Raw genomic sequence first — 27,532 nt, forward strand, 5'->3', positions numbered from 1 at the left:
TGGCCACAGGCGCGGCCCGGCTGCCCGCGGGCGCCCTTTGCAGCTGCTGCCCCCTGGCGGCCGCGGGCGGCTACTCGCGGGAAAGCGAAACCCGCCCGGTCCATTCAAGCCCCGCTGCCTGGGCGCCCTCTAGGGCCGCTCTTGGGAACAGGCGGACCTTTCATCAAAGACCGTCTTTCCTGGCAGGATCCCCCACTGGGGCAAACCAAGGAGGAAGTTAGGAAGTTAAGTGAAGGTCTAACTGTGTTTTTGAGCGCTGCTTTGTGCCAGGCTCATCTGAGGTGTGGGACGTGTATTATCTGAATTAATACCCCACCAGGCCTGTGGGACAGTCACTGTCACCATTCCCAAATTACGGATGAAGAAAGGAGACACGAAGTGGTGGAATCACCTGTCCATAGTGTGCTGTCCCTCAGGAGGGTGGCCGCCCCACGCGACCGTTCAGTGTGCTCTCATTCACACGTTCATTACTCAAGAGCACTGCTAGGACTGGGGGCTGGCTCACTTCTGCGATCCCAGCACCTTGGGAGGCCAAGGCGGGCAGATTGCTTGAGGCCAGGAGTTCAAGACCAATCTGGGCAACATAGTGAGACCCTGTCCCTACAGAAAATTTAAAAATTAGCTGGGCAGCTGGGCATGGTGCCCAGCAAGGGGTAGATGGTGAGAGAGAGAGAGAGATCACACGCCTGTGATCCCAGCTACTCAGGAGGCTGAGGTGGGAAGATCACTTGAACCCAGGAGGCAGAGGCTGCAGTGAGCTGAGCTTGCGCCATTGCACTCAATTCCAGCCTGGGTGACAGAGCAAGACTCTGTCTCAAAAAAAAAAAAAAAAGGATGGGTGTGGTGGCTTATGCCTGTAATCCCTCCCAGCACTTTGGGAGGCTGAGGCAGGCAGATTGCTTGAGTCCAGAAGTTCAAGACCAGCCTGGGCAATGTGGTAAAACCCTGTCTGTACAAACAAACAAACAAACAGACAAACAAAAACCAGCTGGGTGTGGTGGTGCACACCTGTGGTCCCAGCTATTCAGGGACCAGGAGGTGGAGGCTGCCGTGAGCTATCATGCCACGACACTTCAGCCTGGGTGACAGAGCAAGACTGTCTCAAAAGAAAAAAGAGTCCCCCATATGTGGTCCCCCTTCATGCTGTCCCTTCCAGGCATGTCCCTCCCGCAGGCCAGGCAGCTGCAGGGCCACCAGGATGTGGTCTCCTCGGGCTGTGCTCCCCTGCACCAACTCCAGGCAGTAGGATCCCAGAATTCCCAACAAAACTCTCCGTGCCTCCCTGGCCTATGCGGCCTCTCCCTGGGCTGTCACTGCGAGGGGTTCACAGCCCTTGCCAGGCCAGGCGGAGTGGGGATGGTCGCACGGGAGCAGTCGTGGACGGGACACGGTGCCTTCCAGAGAGCCTGAGGTGCTGCTTCTGAACCACTCCTCCCGCTGGTGTGCAGGTGTCTTTGTCACAGTAGGACCTCGGAGAACAGTTCCATAGGTCGAGGGGCCTCTCTCCAGCTAGCAGGGAGGCGTGTGGTCCTCTCTCCCTGTCACTGTTACTCAGGTAACGACAGGGCAGTGAGCAGAGCAGCGCTGCCCCTCCTGGACGCTGTCTGAAGAGGCAACTGTGGCTCAAGCTTGGAGGGCAGGGCATGGTGCTGGAGGCAGGGGTGGCCCTCGGGGCTCCCTCTCCTCATTCCCACCTCCCTGCTTGGGTCACAGTGGCCTTTACTGTGGCCTCCTCACTACCTGGGGTGCCCCAGGAGCACCTTGTGGGGGGGTGCCTGAATGAGGGCAAGCGGAGTGAAGGAAGGGGTAGATGGTGAGAGAGACAGTGAGTGAGTGCAGACTCCACACAGGGCGACTCCTAGCGCTGGTGACCTCAGAAGCTCCCACCAGCAGGACAAGCCGGATGACAGGGCCAGGGCCTGTGGTCAGTGGTCAGTGACTGATGACAAAGCCATGCCGTGACCCTCTCTCACTGCCAGAGCAGATGAGGGGCAGAGAGCAGACACGGGGCGGTGAGCAGACACTGGGTGGTGAGCAGCAAGGCAGGCCCGTAACCTCCACCTCCCCAGCTGCACCTGTCCTGCAGGGACTCAGCCTGCTGCCCTCTGCCCACAGCCCTCGAGGGTCTCAGCATTAAGGGCTGGGCTGGGCCCCCCTTCCTGGGTGCCTGGTCCCATCTGGGCCTCACCCTGGGCAAGGTCGCCGTAGCTGCCCCTCCCGTCAGGTAAGCCCCGCCCCCCGGGTTTCACCCTGAGTGGTTTGTCTTTGTACAGAGTTTCTCCACCTGACCGTGACTGTCGTGGGTCCCGCAGGCCCGGGGTCCATTTTGAAATTTTGCCGCAGACATTGCTCCCAGGAGCCCTCTGAAACCCCCACGGAGGTGTCACCCCCAGGTCCCATCGGGCCTTTGTCTCCTGGCCTCCCCGTGTGGCAGTGGCGCAGTCCTAGCTCACCGCAGCCTCCACCTCCCAGGCTCAAATGATCCTCCCACCTCAGCCTCCTGAACAGCTGGGGCTGCAGGTACCACCTCACCTGGCTATGCCTGGTGACTGTCCTGCCACTGTGACAGCAGCCAGTTCAGGCAGTCCCTCACCTGAGCCAGGTACTCTGGGTATCTCAGCCCAGCCCTGCTATCCCTACCAGTGGGTGAGACGGTGCCCGGTCCCCAAGACTGGGATCTGGCATGGGAGTGAGGCTCTTATTTGTTGCTCAGTGGCAGCAAAAGATGAAAAAGTGGACTCTGGCCTTCAGAGCTGTGAGAGAACCATTTTTGTTTTGTTTTGTTTTTTGAGAAGCAATTTTGCTCTTGCTACCCAGGCTGGAGTGCAGTGGCGCGATCGCGGCTCACTGCAACCTCTGCCTCCTGGGTTCAAGCGATTCTCCTGTCTCAGCCTCCGGAGTAGCTGGGATTACAGGTGTGTGCCACCACACCCACATAATTTTTTTCTTTGTATTTTTGGTAGAGATGGGGTTTCATCATGTTGGCCAGGCTAGTCTCAAACTCCTGACCTCAGGTGGTCTGCCCACCTCGGCCTCCCAAAGTGCTGGGATTATAGGTGTGAGCCACGGTGCCCAGCCCGGTTTGTTGTTTTAAGCCACCAACTTGTGGGAACTGGTTATAGCAGCCACAGGAAAGCCCCGGCTGGACATCGTTATGGTCCCTCTCGCCCCAGCCCTGAATATTACAGACTGGTCTGGAACCTCAGCCCCAACTTTTCAAGTCCCTGGTCACGGCTGTCGTGGGAGCCTAGGGGCACATTCTTCTCACAGCAGGAGAAATGTTAATTGTAAAGGTTAAAATGCATTATTTCTTTTATTTATTTATTTTTTTTATATACCAAAAAAAGAGACAAGGTTTTGCCATGTTGCCCAGGCTGGTCTCAAACTCCTGGCGTCAAGTGCTTCTCCCATCTCGGCCTCCCAAAGTGGTGGGATGACAGGCGTGAACACTGCGCCCTGCCTTGTGCTTTTATTTCTAAACACATTTTCCTAATGTATTTTTCTGATGACTCTCAAGGGGAAGACGGCTGTTTTGACTGGGTGTGGTGGTGCATGCCTGTCAAAGTCCCAGTTACTCAGGAGGCTGAGGGGGGAGGATCGCTGGAGCCCAGGAGTTTGAGGCTGCAGTGAGCTATGACAGCGCCACTGTTCTCCAGCCCAGGCAACAGAGCAGAGTCCTGTCTCTAAAAAAATAAATATTAAAAAAACAAGAAAAACAAAACAAGGAAGAGCAACTGCATAGCTGCCTGACAAAACTAGAGCGTGGCTCAGCCCCACCGCCCCGCACCACCTCCCTGGAAGCCCCACGCTGTGCTGGGCGCTGGGCTCCCCGTCCTGGTGCTGCATCTGCCTGGCTCTGTGCTCGGAGTGCACGCGATGTGCCCGAGGTGTCAGGGCAGGGAGGAGGATTGATCTCGATGGTGACCCAGTGAGGTAGGTGTCATTGGCCCCATTTTACAGGTGGGGAAACCAGGGAATGAGTGTGACCTGGCCTAGGCAAGGCCTTCGGGGCAGACCCAGATCTGACTCGGCCCGAGGGTGCAGGGAGCTGGCTTTCTCCACCAGACAAGCAGGCCAGCTGCTGCACTCTCGCCTCAGTAACGTGCTGGGGGTGGGGGCCCCATCTTGTGCGGACCCCTCACCAACTTCTCCCCAAGGATGCGGCTGGGGACTCCTGGCACCCCTTGCCTCTGACATGGCTGTGTCATGCCTGTCCTGCCAACTGTCATTCTGGGCGTGGACATTTGGGGCTCCCGCTTGAGGATGTCTGGGCTGCCCTCTGGGAGCTGGAGCAGCTGGCCACCCTGCCCCACATCTGCCTAGAGGCCCTTCAGCTCAGCACAGACCCAACCCCAGATGAGGACTCCTGCCCCCTTGGAGGTGGTAGGCTGCCCTATGCCCTGCTGGGCGCTGCCACGGTGCTGGGTGACCCCCGGCATGGCGCCCACTGATGTTCTGAGGCAGGAGCCCAGAGGGCCCACAATGTGCCACTGCATCCGAGCAACGCTTGCAGAAATGCCCTGCAAATAAAGTCATCACCACTGATGCGAACAGGGCAGCCACCAGGTACCTCTGCCCGCAGCCCTGTTCCCTGCCCACAGCCAAGGGAGCCAGCCAGGAGGGCTGCTGATGAAGAGGCCCCACTGCCTGCCACACGCGATCTGGGTTCCCGGCAGCCTGGAGGTATCGCTCCTCCCCTTGGCATGCAGCCACCTCCATGTGGGAAAGCCTGGGGCCAGAGGTCGTGGAGGGAGTGGCTTCAGGAACAAGAAATTGGTAGTTTGTCTTCCAGAGGGGACATGGGCACTGTGGCTGGTGGGCTTAGTGGACAGGAGCCACACTGCTGGCCCAGGACCCCCAACCTGCCATCCCCCACTGCCACACAGTGGGCTCAGCAGGACTCCTCAATCAGCTTCTTTGTGGGGCTTGGTGACCCTGGTGGGTGCACGGGCCTGGAGAAGGTATAGTTGTCTGCAAGGGCCATGGGCGACTGCAGCTCCTCGATGTCCCTGGTGTGGGTGAGCCTGGTGATGTCTGTCCTCACGGACCAGTGTTTCCACCCCTTATGGATTCTGGACACTTCTTGGCGGGAATGGTCCGTGGCCAGCACGTAGATAATGGGGTCAGCCACGCTGTTCACCGTGGACAGGCACAGAAACACCACAGAGGCTGTGTACAGCCTTTCCTCCAAGCCGCACACAGCGTTCCTGTCTCCTCTGTAGTAGGAAAAGGCAGCGGCTTTGACGAGGAGAACCAGGTGGTACGGGGCGAAGCAGACCAGGAAGATGACAACCACCGCGATGGCCGAGTGCTTCACTTTGGCCTTCTGGGCAGCGCTTAAGCCCGTGCTCTGCTTGATGCTCCTGAAAATCCGGTGGTTGGTGAAGGCGATGATGGAAAGAGGGATGGCAAAGCCAACGGTGAACCTGGCGTAGTAGTACCCGGCAATCGTGCTGTCCATCTGCAGCATGTCGAAGCAGGTTTCCTTGTCTTCCATCTCGAACACCGGGTAGTGAACGATACCGACGAGGATAAAGATGCAGGCGGAGATGAGGATGGCGGTCCTCTGGCGGCGGTGGCCCCGACTCTCCAGCGCATACACCACGGCCACGAAGCGGTCGCAGGAGATGCAGCACAGGAAGAGGATGCTGACGTAGATGTTGCAGAAGAAGATGTAGGCGGTCACCTTGCAGGCCAGCACGCCCAGGGTCCAGCGGTGCTGGTTGCGGATATAGATGACCCAGAGCGGCAGCGTGCCGGTGTAGAGCAGCTCGCAGAGCGCCAGGCAGAGCAGGTAGACGGCCAGCACGTTGCCCTGCAGCACCTGCAGCAGCGCCAGCCACGCAGTCAGGCAGTTTGCTGGCATCCCCAGCGTGCACACTGCGCTGTAAACCACGACCAGGACTATCCTGCTCTCCTCGAAGGACACGTTGTTACAGGTCTTGGCGGGGAGACCCAGGGAGGCCCACGGGGTAGTGCTGGTCACTAGGGTGGCGTTTCCTGTAGGACAGAGACAAGAGTGAGAACGGGAGTCTCTGGAAACCACCTGAGAGAGACTCTACTGTGGGAAGGAAGGATAGAAGCTTCATGGTAGCTCAGACTAGATACACACAGGTGTTTAAAACATTTCCAAATGGATTTTTTAGAGCAATTATTAGATAGCGGATCTCCAACCCAGCAGCCTCATGGGCGAAGAATGCAGGCTGGGCAATACTGAATCTTTTTTTTTTTTTTTTTTTGAAATGGAGTTTCGCTCTTGTGGCCAGGTCGGAGTGCAATGGCGCAACCTCGGCTCACCACAGCATCTGCCTCCTGGGTTCAAGCAATTATCCTGCCTCAGTCTCCCAAGTAGCCAGGATAACAGGCACGTGCCACCACGCCTGGCTAATTTTTGTACTTTTAATAGAGATGGGGTTTCACCATGTTCGCCAAGCTGGTCTTGAACTCCTGACCTCAGGTGATCTGCCCACCTCGGCCTCCCAAAGTGCTGGGATTGCAGGTGTGAGCCATTGCGTCTGGGGTAATACTGAATCTTTGTAACTCACTGAGGTCAGTTTTCAAAAGTGTTGCTTGAGGCCCAGCATAGTGGCTCACACCTATAATCCCAGCACTTTGGGAGGCTGAGGCAGGCGGATCACTTGAGGTCAGGAGTTTGAGACCAACCTGGCCAACATGGAGAAACCCTGTCTCTACTAAAAATTTTAAAAAATTAGTTGGGCGTGCTGGCTCAACCTGTAATCCCAGCTACTCGGGAGGCTGAGGCAGGAGAATCACTTGAACCCGGGAGGCGGAGGTTGCAGTGAGCTGAGATCATGCTGCTGTACTCCAGCCTGGGTAACAAGAGTGAGACTCTGTCTCAAAAAAAAAAAAAAAAGTTGCTTGTGTGTTTGAAAATAATGTTGATCCTGTAATTGCTGTGTGAGTGCTCTTCTAAGCAGTCTGTTAGGCGCTGCTACCACATACACCCTTCCAGAGCTGTTCCCACTTTACCTCCACTCCCCGCCTCGCCCCATAGTTGGGCACTGCCTCATCCTAATTCCTAATCTGTAGTTGTTTTATTGTTTTTTTGTTTGTTTGTTTGTTTTGAGATGGAGTCTCTCGTTCTGTTGCCCAGGCTGGAGTGCAATGGTGCGATCTCAGCTCACTGCAACCTCCACCTCCCGGGTTCAAGGGATTCTCCTGCCTCAGCCTCCTGCGTAGCTGGGATTGCAGGCGTGCACCACCAAGGCCGGCTAATTTTGTATTTTTACTAGAGATGAGGTTTCTCCATGTTGGTCAGGCTGGTCTTGAACTCCCGACCTCAGGTTATCTGCCCTCCTTGGCCTCCCAAAGTGCTGGGATTATAGGCGTGAGCCACTGCGCCCGGCTAATCTGTAGTCTTACCACATCTCTGGCTGTGTGAACTATCAATTACTAAAAAAGACAATTGAAAGCTCCTGCAGGGGTGGTGGATTTGTCCACTTCTCCTTGTATTCTCTCAATGCTTGCTTTATGTATTTGAAGCTATTGTTAATTGGGGCATAGGAGTCACAAATGGTTCTGTCTTCTTGGTGAATTGATCTTCTTATTACTATGTCATGTGATACTCCTCATCTTGATGGCAGGCAGAATAAAGACCCCACCCAAAAGAAGTCTGAATCCTCATCCTTGGGACATGTAGATATGGTAGGTTACATGGCAAAGGGGAACTAAGGTTGCAAGTTGAATGAAGATTGCTAACTAGCTGACAGTAAAATAAAGAGATTATTCTGGACTATCTGGTGGGCCCAATGGAGTCAAAAAAGTCCTTAAATGTGGGAGAGGGCAAAAGAAAAGGAGATCAAAGTTATCTCAGCAACCTGCCTCAAACACAGCTCTCCGAGGTCAGAAACTCTTCCTCTCCAGCCAGAGGGTTGCTAGAGGTCACGCATCCGCGTGTGGAAGTTTCCTGAGGCCAAGGGGCTGGACGGTACCCAGGGACCCCTGACCTTGAGGGAGCTGCATGGTGCCCAGGGACCCCCGACCTCCCGCCAGGACACAGCTGAGGTTTGCCCTGCCTGGGGCTGCTGCAACCTGAGAAGCGTGGCAACGCTCTGTCCATCCTTCGGGTGCTGAGGCCAGGTCTGTCCGCGGCTTCCTGCTGATCTGGAGGTTCCATGATCTGTAGCCACAGAAGGCCCAGAAGCATGAACTCAGCCGGAGTGGGCAGCCAGGACACTGGAGCCGACAGTGCTGGCAGAGCTCTGGAAAGTCACGCCACTGCACCAGGCCACTTGTTTTTGTGCATTTAAAAAATTCAGCTGGGCGTGGTGGCTCACGCCTGTAATCCCAGCACTTTGGAACACCAAGGCGGGCAGATCACCTGAGGTCAGGAGTTCGAGACCAGCCTGGCCAACCTGGTGAAACCTTGTCTCTACTAAAAATACAAAAGTTAGCCAGGCATGGTGGCAGTTGTCTGTAGTCCCAGTTACTCGGGAGGCTGAGGCAGGAGAATGGCATGAACCTGGGAGGTAGAGATTGTGCCACTGCACTCCAGCTTCGGCGACAGAGCGAGACTCCATCTCAAAAAAAAAAAAAAAAAAAAAAAATTGGCCCCATGGGCCGTTCATGCCTTTAATGCCAACTCTTTGGAAGGACAAGGCAGGTGGATCACCTGCGGTCTGGAGTTCCAGACCAGCCTGACCAACATGGTGAAATCCCACCTGTACTAAAAATACAAAAATTAGCCAGGCATGGTGGCGGACACCTGTAATCCCAGCTACTTGGGAGGCTGATGCAGGAGAATCCCTTGAACCTGGGAGGCAGAAGCTGCAGTGAGCCGAGATTGTGCCACTGCACTCCAGCCTGGGTGATAGAGTGAGACTCAATCTCAAGGAAAAAAAATTGAAAAAGTGCAAAATTGTGGCAAAATACACATAACAAGGAATTTGCCATTGTAACCGCTTTTCAGCAGCACTGGGCACGTTCACATTCTTCTGCCACCGTCGCCAACATCGTCGGCAGAACCTTCTCGTCTTCCCAAACAGAGACTCTGCCCCAGGAAGCACTCACTCCGCATTTGCTCCCAGCCCCCAGGCCTCCATTCCACTTTGTCTCTGTGTGCTGGGCTCCCCTGTCACCTCCCCACCTGGGTGAGTATCTGTGCGTGTCCTCAGCGTGTGTCATTCTGTGTCTCACTTGCTCCACTCACCACGACGTCCTCAAGCTCCCTCCCGTTGCAGCGTGTGCCAGGATTTCCCTTCCTTTCAAAGGCAGGACAGTATTCCATTGTATTCAGTGTGTCCTCCAGGGTCTCACCAAAAAAAAAAAATTTATATATATATATTCCATTGTGCCCTTCCATTGTGAACAATCCTCCAAATGTGGCTTGTGCCGTGTTCTGCTTATCCATGACTCTGCTGACAGACGCTCGGCTGCCTCTGAGCCTTAGCTGAGCTGCTGAGAATAACGGTGTTAAGAACACAAGGAGGTCTGTTCACATCCCTGCTTTCCGTTCTCCTGCGTCAGACCCACAGTTGGCATTGCTGGATCTCATGGCAGTTTCATCTCATCTTCTGGGGCGTCTGTCCGTGCTGTTCTCCACAGTGGCCGCGCCGGCCCACCTTCGCCGGCGGTGTGCAGGGCTCCGGTCTCCCCACAGCCTTGCTGTGCTTGTTGGGTTTCTCCGGGTGTGAGTGTCGTGCCCCTTGCTCACCTTCCTCCCTGGGCAGAGGGAGAGAGTGGGTATGACTGGGCTGTCTCACACCCAGTTGTCACCACTTTGCCCAAGACACAGGGCTGTGGCGGGCGGCGGGGGGCAGTGAAGACAGTTCTCAGGTGCGAGGCCCCACGCCTGTGTCTGCACTCACTGTTCTTCACCCAGACGGCTCTTTTCCCATCAAACGAGCGCCCCAGCCTCGCTGTGCGAGTCCTGAGCTCAGAGGCAGTTTCTGGCCCCGACACAGGCCCGTCTCTTTCATGACAATCACACGCCTGGGAGGCAGAGCCAGAATCCAAAACACAAGGGGAGACGCAGGCAAGACCCCGGTGGGTGGCCAGAGGGGCCGCTCCAGCTTCAGCCTGCAAGAGCCGCTCTGGTCCGGCCCCTCCCCGACTTCCTACGGCTCCCCCGCCCCACAGACTGTCTCGCCCGCCCGTGTAGTCTCAGTCAGGGCCTCAGTGTCCCTCAGTCCCACACCCCCTGCTCCAGGCCTCACGCAGCCTTGGGACCTTCACCTCTGGACACCAGGTCCGTGGTGTCTGTGGCTCTGTGCCCATCTGGTGAGGAGGATGTCCCCCACTCCCCTGCCTCCTGCCACAAGTGACCTCCTGGGAAGACAGTCTTCCTGGCAGGTCAGAAGTAGGAGCAACGGCACCAGGAGACGCATGAATCAGGGGGAGCTGCTGGTCAGCTCCTCATGGCCTGGACCATGCAGGGCTCTCCTGGGACCTGTGGGACAGCCCCCTGACTCAGTACTGCGTCGCCCTCCCTGGAGCCACCAACTATGCTCTCATTCCTATTCCTGGCTTCCCAGAACTTCACAAAAGAATTATGAAATCAGCCCTTCATTTCTCCACGTAGCACCTCTAGATTTATTATTGTTGAGCTAATTTTTATCTCGATAATCTATTTTTATGTGTTAATTTTTGAATTATGAGACATCATGCTTCGTAGAAAAATTCTCATGGGCTTCCTCTTACATGTTCAGAGTTGGAGAAGGCTCTCTCACCTGGCATATTTTGCAGGCTCCAATCTCAGTGTGGCTCTAAGATAAGCTTTCTAAGTACATGTCATGCGTCTTGTCGGTCCTATCAAGACGTTCACTCTGAGAGTTTAAAATGACCTGGAGAAAGAGTAGGTTGAAATTGCTTTAGGGAAATCAGATTAAATGACAAGTTAACCCATTGACAAAATGGCTAGTGACTATTTACTAATTTACTAAGTGCCCCGTTGATTTGTATGTGGTTTTTTTTTTTTTACTATTTATTTATTTATTATACTTTAAGTTCTAGGGTACATGTGCACAACGTGCAGGTGTTTTTTAAGTGTTAAGGATCTGCCGTTGCATCCCACGGGATAAATACAAGCAAGGTTCCAAGCCAACAGGCATCCAAACATCACATCAGGCACTGCGACTATGTACGATTCTTTTTTTTTTTTTTTTTTTTTTGAGATGGAGTCTTGCTCTGTCATCCAGGCTGGAGTGCAGTGGCGCAATCTCGGCTCACTGCAACCTCTGCCTCCCGGGTTCAAACTATTCTCCTGCGCAGCCTCCTGAGTAGCTGGAACTACAGTCGCCTGCCACCATACCCAGCTAATTTTTGTAGTTTTAGTAGAGACGAGGGTCTCACCATGTTGGGCAGGCTGGTCTCAAACTCCTGACCTCAAATGATCTACCCACCTCGGCCTCCCAAAGTGCTGGGATTACAGGCGTGAGCCACCGCACCTGGCCTATGTACTGTTGTTGCTTGTCAATTATACCTTTATAAAGCTGGGAGAGAAAAGAAAGTTGATGAGCTTTCACAGAAGACATAAAAATAGCCCCTAAAGGCCCAGTGTGGTAACTCGTGCCTGTAAATCCCAGCACTTTGAGAGGCTGAGGTGGGAGGATTGCTAGAGTCCAGGAGTTCAAGACCAGCCTGGGCAATATAGTAACATCCCATACCTACAAAAATATCAACAGGTATGATGGTGCACACGTGTCGTCCCAGCTACTCAGGAGGCTGAGTTGGGAGGATCGCTTGAGCCCAGGAGGTGGGGTGCCGTGAGCTGTGACTGCGTTGCTGCACTCCAGCCTAGGCTACAGAGAGAGACCCCGTCCCAAAAAGAAGAAGCTCCTAAAATCTGAAAAATGCTCAACTCCACTTCTAATCAAAGAAATGCAAACATGAATATCTGAAAGACAGCCTTTTAAAATCTTTTTGGCTTATCATGTTGGCAAAAATAAAGAACTTTTAAACTCATAGTGTTTGAGAGTAGGCAGTGGGTATCCTTACACGGGACTGATGGAAGTATGAATTGACTTGCAGCAAAATTTTGCAACATGTTTCCAAAAATCTTAAATGTGCTTAACTTTTGACCTGGATAAACCGCTTCTAGGAATTTTTCCTGGCTACCCGAGGTGTGACGTGCACATGGCCTGGAAGCTGTGTCACCCACGGCATGAGGGGCCCGGAGGAGGGAGGCATGGCGGGTGGGCAGCAGATGGCTCAGGGCACACAGGGGGATGGTGCAGGGCATCCAGGGGCCTGTCCCTTTGCTTCCTTCCCTAACCTGAGGTGCCTCTAAAACAGGCACCACCCCGACCAGCCAAAGAGGGCTTGCAGGGAGGAGAGTGCCCTGAACCCATTCTCAGATGGTGTTTGTGCCTCTCCCAAAGCCCTGCAAAGCCTGAGGGTCTCACTCTGCTGTTTCCGGGCCCTGCAGTGCAGGGATGGAGGCTGAGCCTGGCAGCTGCCTCACTAACTCGAATCCCGCCTGCCTAGTGCCAGGCCCGACCCCCACCCCATGCTGCCTGGTACTGCCCTCTGTCAGCCGAGACCCTCATGGGAAGCCAGCAGGTGCAGTCAGTCCCCTGGGACACACTCGCCTCAAAGTGCAGGGCCGGGCCCCAGCTACAGGCAGAGCCCCTACACAGCAAGGCCCCTTTGGGCCTGAGGCTTGTATGTTGAGAGGCTGGCCAGAGGCGCTCCCTGGAGCCATTTGCTCTTCCCACCCGTCCCACATGGCTCTTGCAAGAATTCTCTGGAAGCTGCTCGAAAGTGAGGCAGAAACCAGGCACACCCACACCAAGGGCTCTGGGCCAGCAGGTAGGGCTGCCTGTGTGTTGACATTCCCAGCTGCCCTTTCAAGTATATTTCTGTTAAAGAAAAGTATCTCGGGCCCCTTCAAGCTGGGAACTGCTCAGGGTCGATCTGCCTTCCGTTCTATTCAAAGTCCTCCCTCTGCTCACTGAGACAGATGCATATTCTGATGGTCTCCTTTGGAAAGACTTACCAGAAACTGAAAATAATCAACCATTTGTCTCCCACCTACCTGTGACCTGCCCACAGGTAGGTGAGAGACAGATAGTTGGGAAGCCCCCTCCCTGCTTCGAGTTGTCCCCACCTTTCTGGATGGAACCAATGTACGTCTCACATATATTGACTGATGTCTCTTGTCTCCCTAAAATGCATGAAACCAGGCTGTGCCCGACCACCCTGGGCCTGTCATCAGGACTTCCTGAGGCTGTGTCACGGATGCGTGGCCTCAACTTCAGCAAATAAAACTCCTAAAATGATTGAGACTTGTCTCGTCATTTTTTAACAACTGGAAAACAGGAAGCCACGACTACAGGAAGCTCGTTAACTCATGGAGAATTTAAAGCAATACCTTGAAAACACATTAAAAAATGAGACACTGAGTCAAGAAAGAATCCAGAAAAGCCATCTCCAAAGTGATGCCCCTTTGGCGGTGGGTGGTGTGGGCTGGAGGGGTTCCTGGGCTCCCCATTCTGTCCCCACCCTCCCAGTGGCTGGAATAAGTATGCACTGCTCCCTGCATCTCAGGCCAGCCCCCTGAGTGGAAATGGTGGGGCAGCGCTGAGGGTCTTCAGACCCTCCCTCGGGTGCCTGTGTGCTGGACGCTGCCCTCCCGGCTGCTGCTCTGCTAAGATCTGTGTGGCCCTGTCATCTGGCTGCTGCGCCCAGCTCTAAGGTCCAGCAAGAGATGCAGGGCTCTCTGGCCATGCCCAAAACAGAAGGGGTCAGTAGGTGAGGAGGCAGTGAGTGGAACCAGAAGGGCCAAGGAAGGCAGACCCCCAGCCAGGCAGGGGGGCCGAGTAGGCTGGGGACACGCCAGAGCCACCTGCGACTAGTCCAGTTCCTGCTGAGCCCCAGGGGTGTGGGGGGCCCCACCAGCCTCACACCGGGCCTGGCTTCCCTCCTCAGCTGCCAAGCCCCGCTTCAGGGGCCCTAGAAGCCCGCATACTTTTGCTCGCTGTTGTCTACTCCGATTCTGCAGCCACCCCCTCCCCACCTTTCAAATTCTGAATAACACCAGACAGGGACCTCTCCTGTCAAATGAGCTGGAGTGAGCACATGGAGCTGCTGCCTGAGGCCCCTGGACCCCATCAGAATGACTAAGCCGCCCAGGAAGGGGCTCCCAGGGAGTCTGCCTTTAACTGGACCAAGGGTTCTGGAAACCCTCCCAAACCTAGGAGGATGAGCTCTTGCTGGTCCAGGGCTGTGCCACCTGGTCACCCCGATGCCAGCCAGCAACCCTGGGGCAGAGGGCTACAAGCACTTCTGTAAAACCAAAGGAAGTGGTAGCTGAAGTGAAAATGCACATTCCCCTCCTGGCCCAGCTCCAGGCAGAGGCTGTCACAAAGAGGCCCCTCTGGGCTCCAGGCCTGTATGTTGAGAGCAGAGACTAGCCAGGGGCAGGAGCCGGAGCCACCTTCCCATCCAACTGGTCCCGTGTGGCCCATGTGGCTCGAGCTGCTGATGTCCAGATCCCGCCACGTGCCTGACCTTTGGGCACCGACAGCCTTGCGAGGATGCCTGGAAAGAGTCAGTGGGCCCAGCAGGAGGCCTGGTGGGACCAACCCAGGGCAGGGCAGCCAGAGAACTGGGCCTACTGGGACGTCCCAACTCGCTCGCACCGAGGTCCAGCTCCTCACCACGCATGGCCAACCAGGCTTGGGCGTCAGGGGAGCCCTACACCAGCTCTTCACTTCTCAGAACACATTCAAGCTTTGTCTGGCATTCCCTGCCGGACAGGTCCACAGCCTCAGGCAGCCCACCGGCCTCTTCTGAGGGCCTTCCTGGACCAGAGTCCGGGGTCCCGCCAGCACCTGCTCACCATCAGTTTGCTGCACCTGCTACTCCTACTGCCTCGGGGAGCCTCTGCCTCCCCTCGAGGTCGTGAGCTCAGGATAGGGGCTCAGGGCCCTCTCTCCGGCCAGCCCAGTGGCCCCACCCACCAGCTGCAGTGCAGTGGTCTGTCCCGGCCCGGGGCCAGGGCTGTTTCCTCCACAGAAAGGGGCATGGGTTAGAGCAGGCTGCCCACATTTCAGGCACTACTCTTCCTGGGGAGGGTGCCGTGGGGCCCAGGTCCTCTCTCAGCTTCCCCTGGGGCTGGGTCTTCAAGTGGAAGGACAAGGCCAGGCAGAGGTTTCCTGTGTTGTTCCACTCAGGAAGCAGGCACCGCCCTCCTGGGGTGGGGGAAGCCCTGCCTGGGCTGTGCATGGAGACCGCCCCTTCCTCTTATTGCCCCAGCTGTCTGGCCCACCGGTGGGGCTCCTCTCAGCTGTGGGATGGGTGGGAGCGACCAAGCCCTGTGGGAAAGGCGCCCAGTGCAGACTTTCACTCCTGAAACGGCAGCAAGGTGCCCCCAGCCCGCCGGAGGCTCGGGTAGGGGACAGCCCACCATGCTCACAGCACCAGCAATGCCAGCCTGGCCTGGTGGAGTCTGGGAAACTCTGTTTTTGGTCTGCTCTGAGGGACTGTGACAGGCTGAAGCCCCCTTATCACCGTCCAACTCTACCTGGATTCAGAGCAGTGTGGCCAGACATGATGGCCATGGTGAGGTCCCTCGGATGACTCCAGCCACAAGGCCACAGTGTGGGTGGGCCCAGGTCAGCCTGACACCCCCGTCCACCCACCCCTGAGCTCCAGCTGCATCTCCCACCCCTGCTGGCCCTGGGCCCCTGCCTCCACCTCCCCTCAGCAAATGACCAAGCCCCTCATCTCCCAGCCTCCATGCTGGGCAAATGCGTCCCTGTTCAGCTCCATCTTTAAGCCACACCTTGGCAGCCCACTGAGGCCAGCCCTCCACTGCTCTCTGGACTTCTCTCTCCAGTATCCAACCCGCCTCTCTCCTGCTCTTGGTGTGCGGGCTCCAAGGCTGCTCTGCCTCGCACTTTCCGTTCTTCTTCCATGAACCCATGTTCATTCTTTCTCTTTTTCTTTTGCCTTTTCTTTTCTTTTTTTTTTTTAAGATGGAGTCTTGCTCTGCCACCCAGGCTGGAGTAAAGTGGCACGATCTTGGCTCACTGAAGCCTCTACCTCCCAGGTTCAAGCGATTCTCCCGCCTCAGCCTCCCGAGTGGCTGGGACTACAGGCACACCACCATGTCCAGCTAATTTTTTGTATTTTTAATAGAAATAGGGTTTCGCCATGTTGCCTAGGCAGGTCTCGAACGCCTGGGCTCAAATTATCCTCCTGCCTCAGCCTCCCAAAGTGCTGGGATTACAGGCGTGAGCCACCACACCCGGCCAATGAATCCATTTTCCAGATTAGAGAAGCGCCACATGCTGCTGGGATGGACATTCCAATAACAGGATCTAGCGTGACCTCACCCAGCCACTGTCCCTGGAGCTCTCTGGCCTGCAGTTGCTGTGCTCCTCCAGTCTTTTAAAATCTATTTTGTAACTTTTTTTTTTTTTGAGGTGGAGTTTCACTCTTGTTGCCCAGGCTGGAGTGCAATGGCACAATCTCGGCTCACTGCAACCTCCGCCTCCGGAGCTCAAGTGATTCTCCTGCCTCAGCCTCCCAAGTAGCTGGGATTACAGGTGCCCGCCACCACGCCTGGCTAATTTTTTGTATTTTTAATAGAGACGGGGTTTCACATATTGGTCAGGATGGTCTTGAACTCCTGACCTCAGCTGATCCGTCCCCCTCGGGCTCCCAAAGTGCTGGGATTACAGGCGTGAACCACCACACGCCCGGCCTATTTTGTAGCTTTTTATTATGAAACTTTTCAGACAGACACAAAAGGACGGAGAAGGAGCCCTGACCCCTGCCATGTGCGGGGAGCAGTTCCTCATTCCATCCTGTGTGCCAAAAACAGCTCCTCAGGCTGCTGAGGTCTGTCTTGTGGATTGTCTGTAATTTCTTTCTTTCTTTATTTTTTGAGATGGAGTTTCGCTCTCGTTTCCCAGGCTGGAGTGCAATGGCACGATCTCGGCTCACTGCAACCTCCGCCTCCTAGGTTCAAGTGATTCTCATGCCTCAGCCTCCCGAGTAGCTGGGATTACAGGAATGTGCCACCACGCCAGGCTAATTTTATATTTTTAGTAGAGACGGAGTTTCACCATATTGGTTAGGCTGGTCTTGAACTCCTGACCTCAGGTGATCCACCCGCCTCAGCCTACCAAAGTGCTGGGATTACAGGCATGAGCCACTGCACCCGGCTGGATTGCCTGTAATTTCTAAGCTGTTTCACGGTTGCTGGCCATTTCTAGCCATTTCCGTCTTTCACTGTGACCTCGTTTCTGCCGTCACGTTTGAGACAAACCCTAGGGAGGGAAATGTTGAGTCACCGGCTCCAACCTCCCTGCTCCACCACGCCCGTCCAAATCCCAGAGTCAACTTTCTTATTTTTCCCAATTTGATAGATTCTCTTTTTTTGAGACGGAGGTTTGCTCTTGTTGCCCAGGCTGGAGTGCAATGGCCCAATCTTGGCTCACTGCAAGCTCCGCCTCCCGGGTTCAAATTCTCCCGCCTCAGCCTCCCAAGTAGCTGGGATTACAGACGTGTGTCACCACGCCCAGCTAATTTTTGTATTTTTAGTAGAGACGGGATTTCACCATGTTGGTCAGGCTGGTCTCGAACTCCTGACCTCAAGTGATCCGCCCACCTTGGCCTCCCAAAGTGCTGGGATTACAAGCGTGAGCCACTGCGCCTGGCCCCAGTTTGATAGATTTTTAAAATGTATCTTTCAGAGACACATTTGCGTTTATTTGCTGGTGAGGTGAGTCTTTCAGGCACTCTGAGTTCTTATCTTATTCCATCTCATCTTATCCTATCCCTACTCTTATCTTTTTTTTCTTCCTTTTTTTTTTTTTTGTTTGAGACGAGTCTCGCTCTGTCACCCAGGTAGGAATGCAATGGCACGATCTCGGCTCATTGCAACCTCCGTCTCCAGGGCTCAAGCAATTCTCCTGCCCCAGCCTCCTGAGTAGCTGGGATTCCAGGCGTGTGCGACCACACCTGGCTAATTTTTGTATTTTTAGTAGAGACAGGGTTTCACCATGTTGGCCGGGCTGGTCTCGAACCCCTGACCTCAGGTAATCCGCCTGCCTCGGCCTCCCAAAGTGCTGGGATTACAGGTGTGAGCCCCTGTGCCCAGCCCTTATCCTCAACTCCTTCCAGGAGCCTCTGCCCTCCCACCTAGGCCTGGCCAATCTTCTGAAACATCATTTTGTGCTCAGCCCAACTGGCCGGTCTTCAGCAGTCAGTCCCAGCCCCTTGCAGTGGTGCAGACCCATGTCATGCACTTGACAGAATGTATGGCCCCCTGCTGTACCCTGTGTGCCGGATGCCAACCCAGAGGCCGGTAACCTGCCCAGACCCAGGATCTTGTCACGTGACTGGGCCAACTGCCACTCACCCCAGCACAGCCCCCACTGCCCTGCTTCTCCCTCTGTGTAACCCCACAAGCAGCACAGGCCCCACAGAGAGAAGCCTGGCCCTTCAGTGCCCCCCACCAATCATGGAAGCAAGTGGCCAAGGAGAGATTCCAGGGACAAGTCCAGCCCCCTGACTCACCACCATCTGGCCCAGTAGCCAGGGAAGCCTTTTCCAGAAGAAAGTCTCCAGGAAGGTGGCGGTGACAAAGGTACAATGGAAGCGATTGTCCCTCTCCCCCAAATCCTCTACCCCCATCACATCTGTGGTCACTGGGGGTCCTGGGTTATCTCTTGGAAGGGACCCCAGATTAAGAACCCTCAACAAAGCCTCCATTTTTACCAACAAATCACCTTTGCCTTCGGATCCCCCTCTGCCCCCCTCCAGCTCCCAGCCCCCAGCCCCATCCCAGGGCCTGAGCCCCCAGGCCCACTCCCCAGTGCGCAGAGCCCAGCTACTTACCCAGGGCCCCGCCTGTGCGGCTGGCCTCACACCCCTCCCTGCAGTCCTAGCTGAGGTTTCAGGAAGTAGCAGGGGTCCAATTATGTTCTCTCTAGAACTCCCCTAACCACAAACAGGGCTGAGCTTGGGGTTAGCCAACCCGGGCTGGGGTATCTCACTGGTGATGACAGTGTGGTCTCGTCATCTTCCTGGGGATGGGAGTGGCAGGAAACCCCAGACTTACCTCTGTTGGCAATAACAGCACCAGAGCCAGGCTCCACTCACTCAGGAGCTCCCAGGCAGGGGCTAGGGCCTGGCGCGGCACGGCGGCTGTCCCCAGACAGGCAAGGCAGGACACGTGGCAGGGAGGGGCCCTGGAGAGACAAAATCCAGCTCCTCTGCAGCTCAGGCTCTCGGGCCAGGCAAGCACGGAGCAGGGTGACTTCCCAGAGGCTGTGTGCTCCCAGTAGTCCTTGTCCGGGGTGCCAGGAGTGGAGAGGCCGCGTGTGCCCACTGCAGCCCCGGGACCAGGATGGCACCTGCATGTCCTGGAAGGCTCAGCACAGCCACTGCACACAAGGACCCTCATCTCCCCGCCTCCCCCTTCCTGGGGCAGGGCCATGTGGGAAGAACAGCCGACCGCACACTCCACATTCCTCCCCTAGCCCTACCTCAACCCCTCCTGCATCCAGAAACAAGCCTGGCCTGGCCCAGGGGCCCTGCGGGTGGGCTTCTCTGTGAGGGGCCCTGTGGGAACTGCAGGGTGGGCAGGCAGAGTGGCCTGGGACAGTCCCCCTCACTGTGGGGCTCCCGGCCGTGGTGGGCCCAGTTTCCTTAGAAAACGCCAGCTGGCTGTGGACAGCACCCACAACCCCACTCACCTCCAAGCTGCTTCTGGGTTTTAGGGCACAGACCCCCCCACCAGGTGCCCACTCCCGAGCCTGCCAAGCTCCATCCAAACCAGGCTCCGTCAGCAGAGGGGACAGGGCTGGGCTGGGGGAAGCAGCTGGGGACCACAAATGTCTCCAAGCGACACTGCCCAGCACTGCAGCAGTGACGGTCATTGAGTGAAGACGGCCACTGTCCTGGGTGGGTGCGCCCACGGCCAGGAGAGCCCGGTGGAGGCTGAGCCCCTAGTCTGCACTTTCCCCCAGACACATGGATCACAGCTGCCCCCTGCTGCAGGGCCGCATGGCTGGAGGCTGCCTCTGAACAGCGATTTCAGAGGGTTTTGTGTGGGTGGCAGTGGAATCCCTGGAAAGTTGGACTTCTCCACTGCCCTGGCCGGGAGGCGCAGGTCTCAGGGCAGGGTCCACCTTGGCTTTCCAGAAACACTTGCCCAGGGGGCTGTGATCCTCTAGGGGATCTGGTGCAAACATGTGCCTCCACAGGCCGCTGCTCATGGGGTCACTGGCCTCCCGGGTCTTTGGGCCAGGGCAGCACCACCCTCAGAGCAGCAATAGGCAGAGCCCACATCAGGCCAGCGGGGGTGATGGCCAGGGACAGCTGTGGGTTCCTGTCGGTGGTCCCAGCAGCTCCCTGGGACCTGCCTCCTCCTGCGCCCCACTGGATGGTCTGTCATGTTCACCGGGGCTCCTCTGCACCCCGAGCTGAGGGGTCCAGGAGTGGCACCCGGACCCAGCTCAGGCCATAGTCACCCTCCATGCCTTCTGGCCTTTGCCAGGCAGTCAGGGAATAGCTGATTCAAGTGAGGTCAGCGGAATCCTCTCTTTGGGTCCTTCACTGGGTTCTGGGAAAGGAAAGTTGAGCCTCTTGGGTGGCAGGAGCTGTGGGCATGAGCTGGGGGGTTGGCAGCCGTGTACCAGCTCCCCTGCCCCTGCCATGTGGAGAAGCCAGGCTGGGGTGGAGGACAGGCAGGAGCCTGGGGGTGTGGACCAGCCCTGCTTCTTCCTACCAGGCCTCCAGGACCAGTGGGGGCTGCCCCAGGCCGTGCAGCACCTGGGTGTTGTCTCTGAGAAGCCGTCAGGGAGCTGGCTCTCCCTGCTCTGACCCCGGCAAAGCGATTCATACCCAGAGAAGCCCTCACCGACAGGAGAGCAGGTTTCAGACAGGAAGTCACCAGCACAGCCCACGGCTGAGTCACGCATCAGAACAGCTCCCTGTGGCCCAGACACAGCAGTGGTGAGGTCCAAGCTGCAGCCACGGGGCGCAACTTCACATCCTGATGTGTGCATCAGAAACCACCCTGCTGTCCAGTGGGTTCACCAGCCTTTCTCCTGGCCCATCTGGACCCTCCAGAAGCCAAAGCTGGTGATTTGCTAACCTGTCCAGTCAGTCTGGGACGGCCTGGGCCCAGGGGAGACAAGGCCAGGAATAAGGGAGGGGAGGGTCAGAGCAAGAAATGTCCGGGGGGCAAAGTTGGAAAGAGCTGGGAGGATGGGACCAGGGACCCAAAGAGCCCCTGTGCATGGGGCCAGTGTGGCCTGCTCCACCTCCCGGGCAGCCACAGGGCCTTGCTTTTGTCTGGCACTAAAACGCCCTGAACAGCCAGCTCTGACCTTCCCCACCTGGTGGGTGTGGAGCAGAAGTTCCCAAGGGCTACCTTGCATGTGGGGTGCGGCTGTCTCCCAAGCCAGGTGTGACCACACTGTGTGGGCCTGCAGGGCTGCTCCTCTGGTGACGGTAGCGGGGGTGGTGGGGGGGTCTTTGCTCTGTAACTGTAGAGAGACAGTGTCCGGAAGGCTAGGCTTTGAGAGTGGAGGCCCCAAGCCTCCCAGCTTCCCAGGACAACAGGTGTGGCGGGCAGATGCTCAGATCCTAAGGAGGACGGCCCTAGGGAAGGCTCAGGCACTGGGGGTGGTGACCATGTGGTGGCCCTCAGGATGTGGGCCTGGGATTGGGGGCCAGGCCTGGCATAGGCACACCCCTCCCAGTCCAACGCCCAGTGGCTCCTTTAGATTTATGAAGCATGTTCCATGGCCCACACTGGCACCGGGCCAGGGGGGCCCCGCCACATGCCCCGCTTCAAGTCACTCTCAGTCTAGGGGCACATCAGAAGGCAAAGCAAACACCAGAGTGCAGCGTGGACTTGAAAGGTCACGGCAGGCACTTCCCCGAGCCCTGAGACGCTGGCTGGCCTCAGCCATGCACTGGAGGACACCCAGGGGTTCTCTGGAGGATGAGGAGTAGTAGAGTTTCGCTCTTGTCAACCAGGTTGGAGTGCAATGGCACAATCTCAGCTCACTGCAACCTCTGTCTCCCAGGTTCAAGTGATTCTCTTGCCTCAGCCTCCCATGTAGCTGGGATTACATGCACACACCACCACGCCCAGCTAATTTTTGTATTTTTAGTAGAGACGGGGTTTCACCATGTTGGTCAGGCCGGTCTTGAACTCCCAACCTCAGGTGATCTGCCCGCCTCAGCCTCCCAAAGTGCTGGGACAATGCCTGGCCCCTAGTCATTGTTCTTGATGATGCTCAAATTGTCCCAGATTTGACAAGTCAACCACTCTGCCTCTGTGCTGATAATTATAGGGCAAATCCCGTGTGTCAGTTTCCAGTCACGGAGCCCCCTGCATCAGGTGTGTCTGTATCCACGCCTCACCGGACCCCTCTGCTCGGATGGTGACTCCATCCCTCAGAAGAAGTCTTCCCAGCCTTTTCTGACTCCTTGCTCACTCCCTTGGAGGAGGGCTCTGTCCTGGCCCCTCCCACCCCTGGGTGTTGGTGATGCAAGCCGGGGATGTGGACCAGATGACAGGCCAAGTGGGAAGAGGAAAGGCAGAGGTGTCCTGGGGTTTCTGTGGGGGGGACAGCTGCTCTGGTGAGAAGGCAAGAGGTCCCAGGTTTAAGCCAGGGAAGGGATTTTTAGGGAAGTTTTGAAGAGGGCCTCCCTGAGACAGAAGAGGCAGGGGAAGATAGGGGCTTTTGAGAAGTGTCAACCCAAGAACTGGATAATTCTGAAACTCCTTGTTGCCAACGCCTGTTCCTTTGACCAGGGTATACTCCCAGTATGCATCATGAGTCATGGTTTCAACAGTCATAGTGTGTCCTAGTGAGGCCCAGGACAGGCTGCCTGTGACCCCAGAAACCCCAGACGACTGTGCCTAACCCACCTAATCCACAGGGTTTCCTTTTTCTCAGGGCTGACACGACAGCCCCACAACCATGGGAAGCCCCCAGTCTTACCTCATGGTCCCAGGTGGCAACTTGAGCTCCAGCTTTCACATCTGTGTTCCAGGAATGAGGCAGAAGCAAAGGAGAGCAGGGCACAATCCGTCCCCTGTGTGGAGACTTCCCAGAATTCCCACCCAGTTCACCTGCTCCATCTTCCCTCCTTCCTGGGCCCAATGTAGTCTTGTGATCACACCTGGCAGCAGGGGAGCCTGGGAAACGTAGTCTTTGATGTCGCTGTGCCAGCTGATTCTGGGTGCTGTTCTAAGCAAAAAGGGGGTGCGGAATTGGGGACATGTGCTGCAATGCCAGCTTTTCTTTTCTTTCTTTTTTTTTTTTTGAGATAGAGTCTCGCTCCGTCACCCAGGCTGGAGTGCAGTGGAGCGATCTCCGCTCAACGCAAGCTCTGCCTCCCAGATTCACTCCACTCTCCTGCCTCGGCCTCCCGAGTAGCTGGGACTACAGGCGCCCGCCACCACACCCGGCTAATTTTTTGTATTTTTAGTAGAGACGGGGTTTCACCGTGTTAGCCAGGATAGTCTCGATCTCCTGACCTCGTGATCCGCCCACCTCAGCCTCCCAAAGTGCTGAGATTACAGGCATGAGCCACCATGCCCGGCCGATGCCAGCTTTTCTTCCACCTAGCAAGGGCAGGTCCCTGGCAGCTGAGCAAGGTGCCCACTGGCCAAGCCCAGGGACTCGACTACCCCAAATGAGAAAAGGGTCAGAGGATGTTGAACTGGGAAGGAGGTGGAGCCCCAAGGCTAGAGAAGCTGGGGGTATGGAAGAAAGTTTTTCTTCTATACTGTAACTCACAATGCCTCTGGCACTTCACTTGTGGGTTAGGTTAAGGGCTCAGTCGCCCTTGACTGCCCTGACTTCAGACACCAGTCACAAGGGGTGGGTCTCCAGGTTACCCATGACTTCCGAATGCCTTGGTTATGACAAATGGGAGGTCTGATGACCCTCTCCTCAGGTTCAGTCTTTTGCTAGAACAGCTCACAGAGACTAGAACAACTGTTTGCTGGACACTTTGGGCCTCAGTTTCCCCCTTACAATGTGCCTTTTTTGGGTCCTTGGGAGCTCCCTATTGTTGGTTACACCAGTGGAGTGGACAGAGGCTCAACCTAAGGGTGTTTCCAGAAAGGTCTTCTGCTGGAGGGGGGCTGGGAGCATCCCTGGAGATGGGGAGCTTCGGACTAGCTGCTGGGGTGGGTGCGGGGGTAGGAGCAGGGCTGCTGGGGGTGGAAAAAGGGGCTTCCAAGGGGCACACGGTTGCTGGCAAGCCAAACCCCTCACTGTAAACCATGCACCCATCCAAGTGAAGAACTCCTCCAGGGCTCGCCCGGGCCAAGAGGGGGCTGCAGGGCACTCTACGAGGCCATGGTGGCTAAAGATAGGCCTTAAGCTGGCAGCCAAGGGCCGCCTGGGGGCTGCAGACCCGGCCCCCAGCCCCTCTCCACCTCTGGCCTCTCAGCTCCCTGAGGGTGGTGTCCACCGCCAGCTGCTCTCCCCTCAGGGTGGGAGACCTGGGGAAGCCCCCAGTCTCAAGCTCCAGCCTTGATTTCTGGAACAATCCCAGGACAGGACCCTGGCCCATCAGGTTCTGGGGCCCACCCTAGGCAGAGTGGCTCCTCTTCTGGGCAGCCCATGCCTGGTGTGGCTGAGGCTGGGCTGCCCAGGCCTGGCCGGGCGAATCTGGGTGCTTGTGTCCAGCTGGGCCCTGGAGCCTGCCACACCCCCGGCACCACCACCCCCGCCCCAATAGCCTCCCCTTCCTCTACCTGTTTCCTCCACCAGCCTCTGGGTCTTGCTCCCTGCCAGGGTCCAACTCGCAGCCGCCTCCACCCCTGCTCCCGCAGTGACCATGCGTCCGCGGCCCCCCAGGACCATGCTTGTCATTCTCTTGCCCTCTCTGCTTGGCGCTGGGTTCGGCCGCAATCTGGGCTGCCCGGTGTCCCCGAGAGCTCCTAGGGTCAGGGGAGGGGCTTTCCCCCTGTGGTCTCGAGCTCTGGGCTAGCAGGGGATGCTCTGAGAGCCCATCTGTTACCTGGAGGGTCCAGGAGAGATCGAAGCAGGCCCCGGGGGGCTTCCCAGAGCTGGGCTGCTGGCTGTCCCATCTCTGGGGACTGTCACTCCCATCTCTCCTCTCTAGGAACTGGTGGGGAGGAAGACCCTGCAGCTGTGGGAGGCCGAGGTTGGGGGTCCACCATCAGTGTGGGCTGTGGGTGGCTCTCTGGGGTGAGAGCTTGGTATCATGTGACCCCTGAACCCCAGAGCTGGCCCCTGAAACTCTCCTCAGTCGCAGAGCACACCCTTCCACCCGCAGCTCAGGCCCAGCCCCGAAGCCGCCTCCCCAGAGACCCTCCCCTGGTGCCCCAAGGAAGGGCTGGGCCTGGTGGGGGCTGCGTTCTTCTCACTGCCCTTCGCAGCATGGGGGGCTGGTCCCCTTCAGAATGCACCTTCCTAGGGAACCCACCTCGAGCCTGGCCATCCCCCCGACCCCTGTGGAGCTGGACCTTGGGGCACGTCCACTCGCCCTGCGTCTGCTCCTGCCCCTGGGCGGTCCCTGGCTTGCACCGACCATCCTTTTTCCTCTCTGGGGGGGTAGCAGCAGCAGGCAGACCCTAGCTGAACAGTCCCTGTGACACTCCCTGAGGGCCTGGAGCCAGCTGGGGCCAACAGGTGCCACATCCAGGGCCAGCTTCCAGGACTCAGGAAGGAGCGAGGCGCAGCCAGCTGCAGTGGTTAGGTGGGGCCAGGATGCTGCTGAAAGTCCCACCACACCCAGGAGCCATCTGCCCAGGCACAGCTCTTCTGTGAAGTCCCTGCTGGGTGCCAGGCCTGGGCGGGGGCCACAGAGTCTCCACAGGTGGGGGACTTACCCTCCTCACAGCCCTGGGCGTCCTCTGCAGCCCCTGCCCAGAGCTTCCCCAGACCCTCCCTTCCACCCCGCAGCCCCTGCCCTGAGCTTCCCCAGACCCTCCCTTCCACCCCGCAGCCCCTGCCCAGAGCTTCCCCAGACCCTCCCTTCCACCCCGCAGCCCCTGCCCTGAGCTTCCCCAGACCCTCCCTTCCACCCTGCAGCCCCTGCCAAGCCCTTGGGGCCTATTCTTGGCCGTTTTTAGGAACTGCTTGTTTTGCCCTAATGTTGCCTTGAGACAGGAAAGGCCCAAGATAAGGGCCACCCGGAGACCTCAGGGCGGGGGACAGGGACGGGGCGGGGCAGCTGAGGGAGCAGGCTGCTCCCCCAGGTCCTCCTGCGGATTAGCAGAAGTGCAACTGCTTCCCCTGCCCCCATCCAGGCCAGCATGAGCTCAGCTCAGCATGGAAACCCTCATGGGGGAGCCCGGCCTAGTGGCTCCCAAATGCACTTCTCCTTCCCCATGCCAGTGAGGGGGGTCCAGTGTCCCCCATTCCACGACAGTTAGGGTCTCTGGAGACATGTTTGGACTTCACAGCAGGGAGGGGTGCCACTGGCTTCTAGTGGGTGGAGACCAAGGATGCTGGAAAATGTCCTGCAACACACAGGACAGCCCCTCCTGCCACCACAAGAAGTTTCCAGCCCCAAATGTCTGGGCAAGAAGTCCTGGTAGCCTTCAGGCAGCCAGGAGAAAGCTCAGAGCTGTCCTGTTTTAGAACCATTGTTCCGACGTCCCCACGGGAGGGCTGGCGGCTGGGAGGGTGGCTGGGAGATGGCTAGCGCCAGGAGGCCACACGATAGAGGGGTGGCCCTTGCGTCCCTGCCAGTGTCCTTCAGCCCGGGGAAACTCCTAAAGGTGCAGTGTCCAGGTTGGCAGCTGAAACCAGGACTGCAACCCAGACACCACTGGGGAGACAGCAACCCTACGTGGAAAGCACCCTGGCTGACGTCAGCCCTCAGCACCCATGCTGGAAACATTTTGGTTCCCTCTGCAGGCTGTTGGGGTTCCAGCCAAGCTCAGCTGCCAGGGGTCCCGTTAACAACCCAGGGTCAGGGACCCAAGGCTCCTGGGCTGCGGGACCCCTCACCTGTCACTAATAGAGGAGGAAAGTGGAGTGGGGGCTGACCCCCACAGAAACTGGAGGTTTCTGGCAGACAGACCTGCAGGCCTGCGGCATGCCCTGCCCCGGGCAGCTTCTGAGTGGGGGAGCTCTCTGCCTCCAAGGACCCAAAGTCATGGCAGGGGGCTCCTCCCGTCAGCAGGTCTTGGAGAAAGGCCACCGTCTTCGCCCTGGGCATGCGGGCCAGGCCCAAATCCTGGAGTAGGACGGGAAGCTTCACAGAGGGACCGGGTTTGAGTGGAGCCCGCTGAGGCAGGCCAGGGTATCTTGGGCCGAGGGGACAGTGAGTGCAAAGGCAGGGAGGAGTGAGGGGTGATGCAGAGTGGGCAAGGCCATGGGCCAAGGAAGCTGGGCCAGGAGACGGAGGGCAGGGGAGCAGGAGGGCTCAGGGCTGTCCGTGGGAGAGGAGGACTTGGGGAGTGGACATCCCCAAGCCACAGCCACCCTCAGGCTGTCGGAGAGGCGAGGCCTAGAGGACATCCAGCCTGAGGGCACTGCACGGGGCATGGAGAGGGCTCAGAGGAGACTGGGGCCAAGGGTCCGGAGGATCCTAGGGCCTAAGGGCT

General features: G+C 57.3%; 1 protein-coding gene across 7 annotated transcripts; it reads right to left on the reverse strand.

Annotated features, from left to right (window-relative positions):
* Positions 1 to 3,288: 3,288 nt before the first annotated feature.
* GPR132 (G protein-coupled receptor 132) lies at positions 3,289 to 19,131 on the reverse strand. Of its 7 annotated transcripts, XM_028850577.2 has the most exons (5): positions 18,811 to 18,862; positions 11,361 to 11,450; positions 10,689 to 10,802; positions 8,911 to 9,681; positions 3,289 to 6,000 (listed from the first exon to the last, which is right to left on the reverse strand). In XM_028850577.2, the coding sequence occupies exon 5, from the start codon at positions 5,864 to 5,866 to the stop codon at positions 4,892 to 4,894; it is 975 nt and encodes a 324-aa protein (XP_028706410.2). In that variant the 5' UTR covers positions 5,867 to 6,000; positions 8,911 to 9,681; positions 10,689 to 10,802; positions 11,361 to 11,450; positions 18,811 to 18,862; the 3' UTR covers positions 3,289 to 4,891. The 7 variants fall into 7 exon arrangements, with proteins under 7 accessions (XP_028706410.2, XP_077798170.1, XP_077798169.1 ...); XM_077942044.1 differs by lacking the exons at positions 11,361 to 11,450; positions 18,811 to 18,862 and adding an exon at positions 19,034 to 19,117 and having other exon boundaries at positions 9,170 to 9,681; XM_077942043.1 differs by lacking the exon at positions 11,361 to 11,450 and having other exon boundaries at positions 9,170 to 9,681; positions 18,811 to 19,056.
* Positions 19,132 to 27,532: the final 8,401 nt, after the last annotated feature.

Source organism: Macaca mulatta, chromosome 7 (assembly GCF_049350105.2).
Source record: "Macaca mulatta isolate MMU2019108-1 chromosome 7, T2T-MMU8v2.0, whole genome shotgun sequence".
NCBI classification, from domain to species: Eukaryota; Metazoa; Chordata; class Mammalia; order Primates; family Cercopithecidae; genus Macaca; species Macaca mulatta.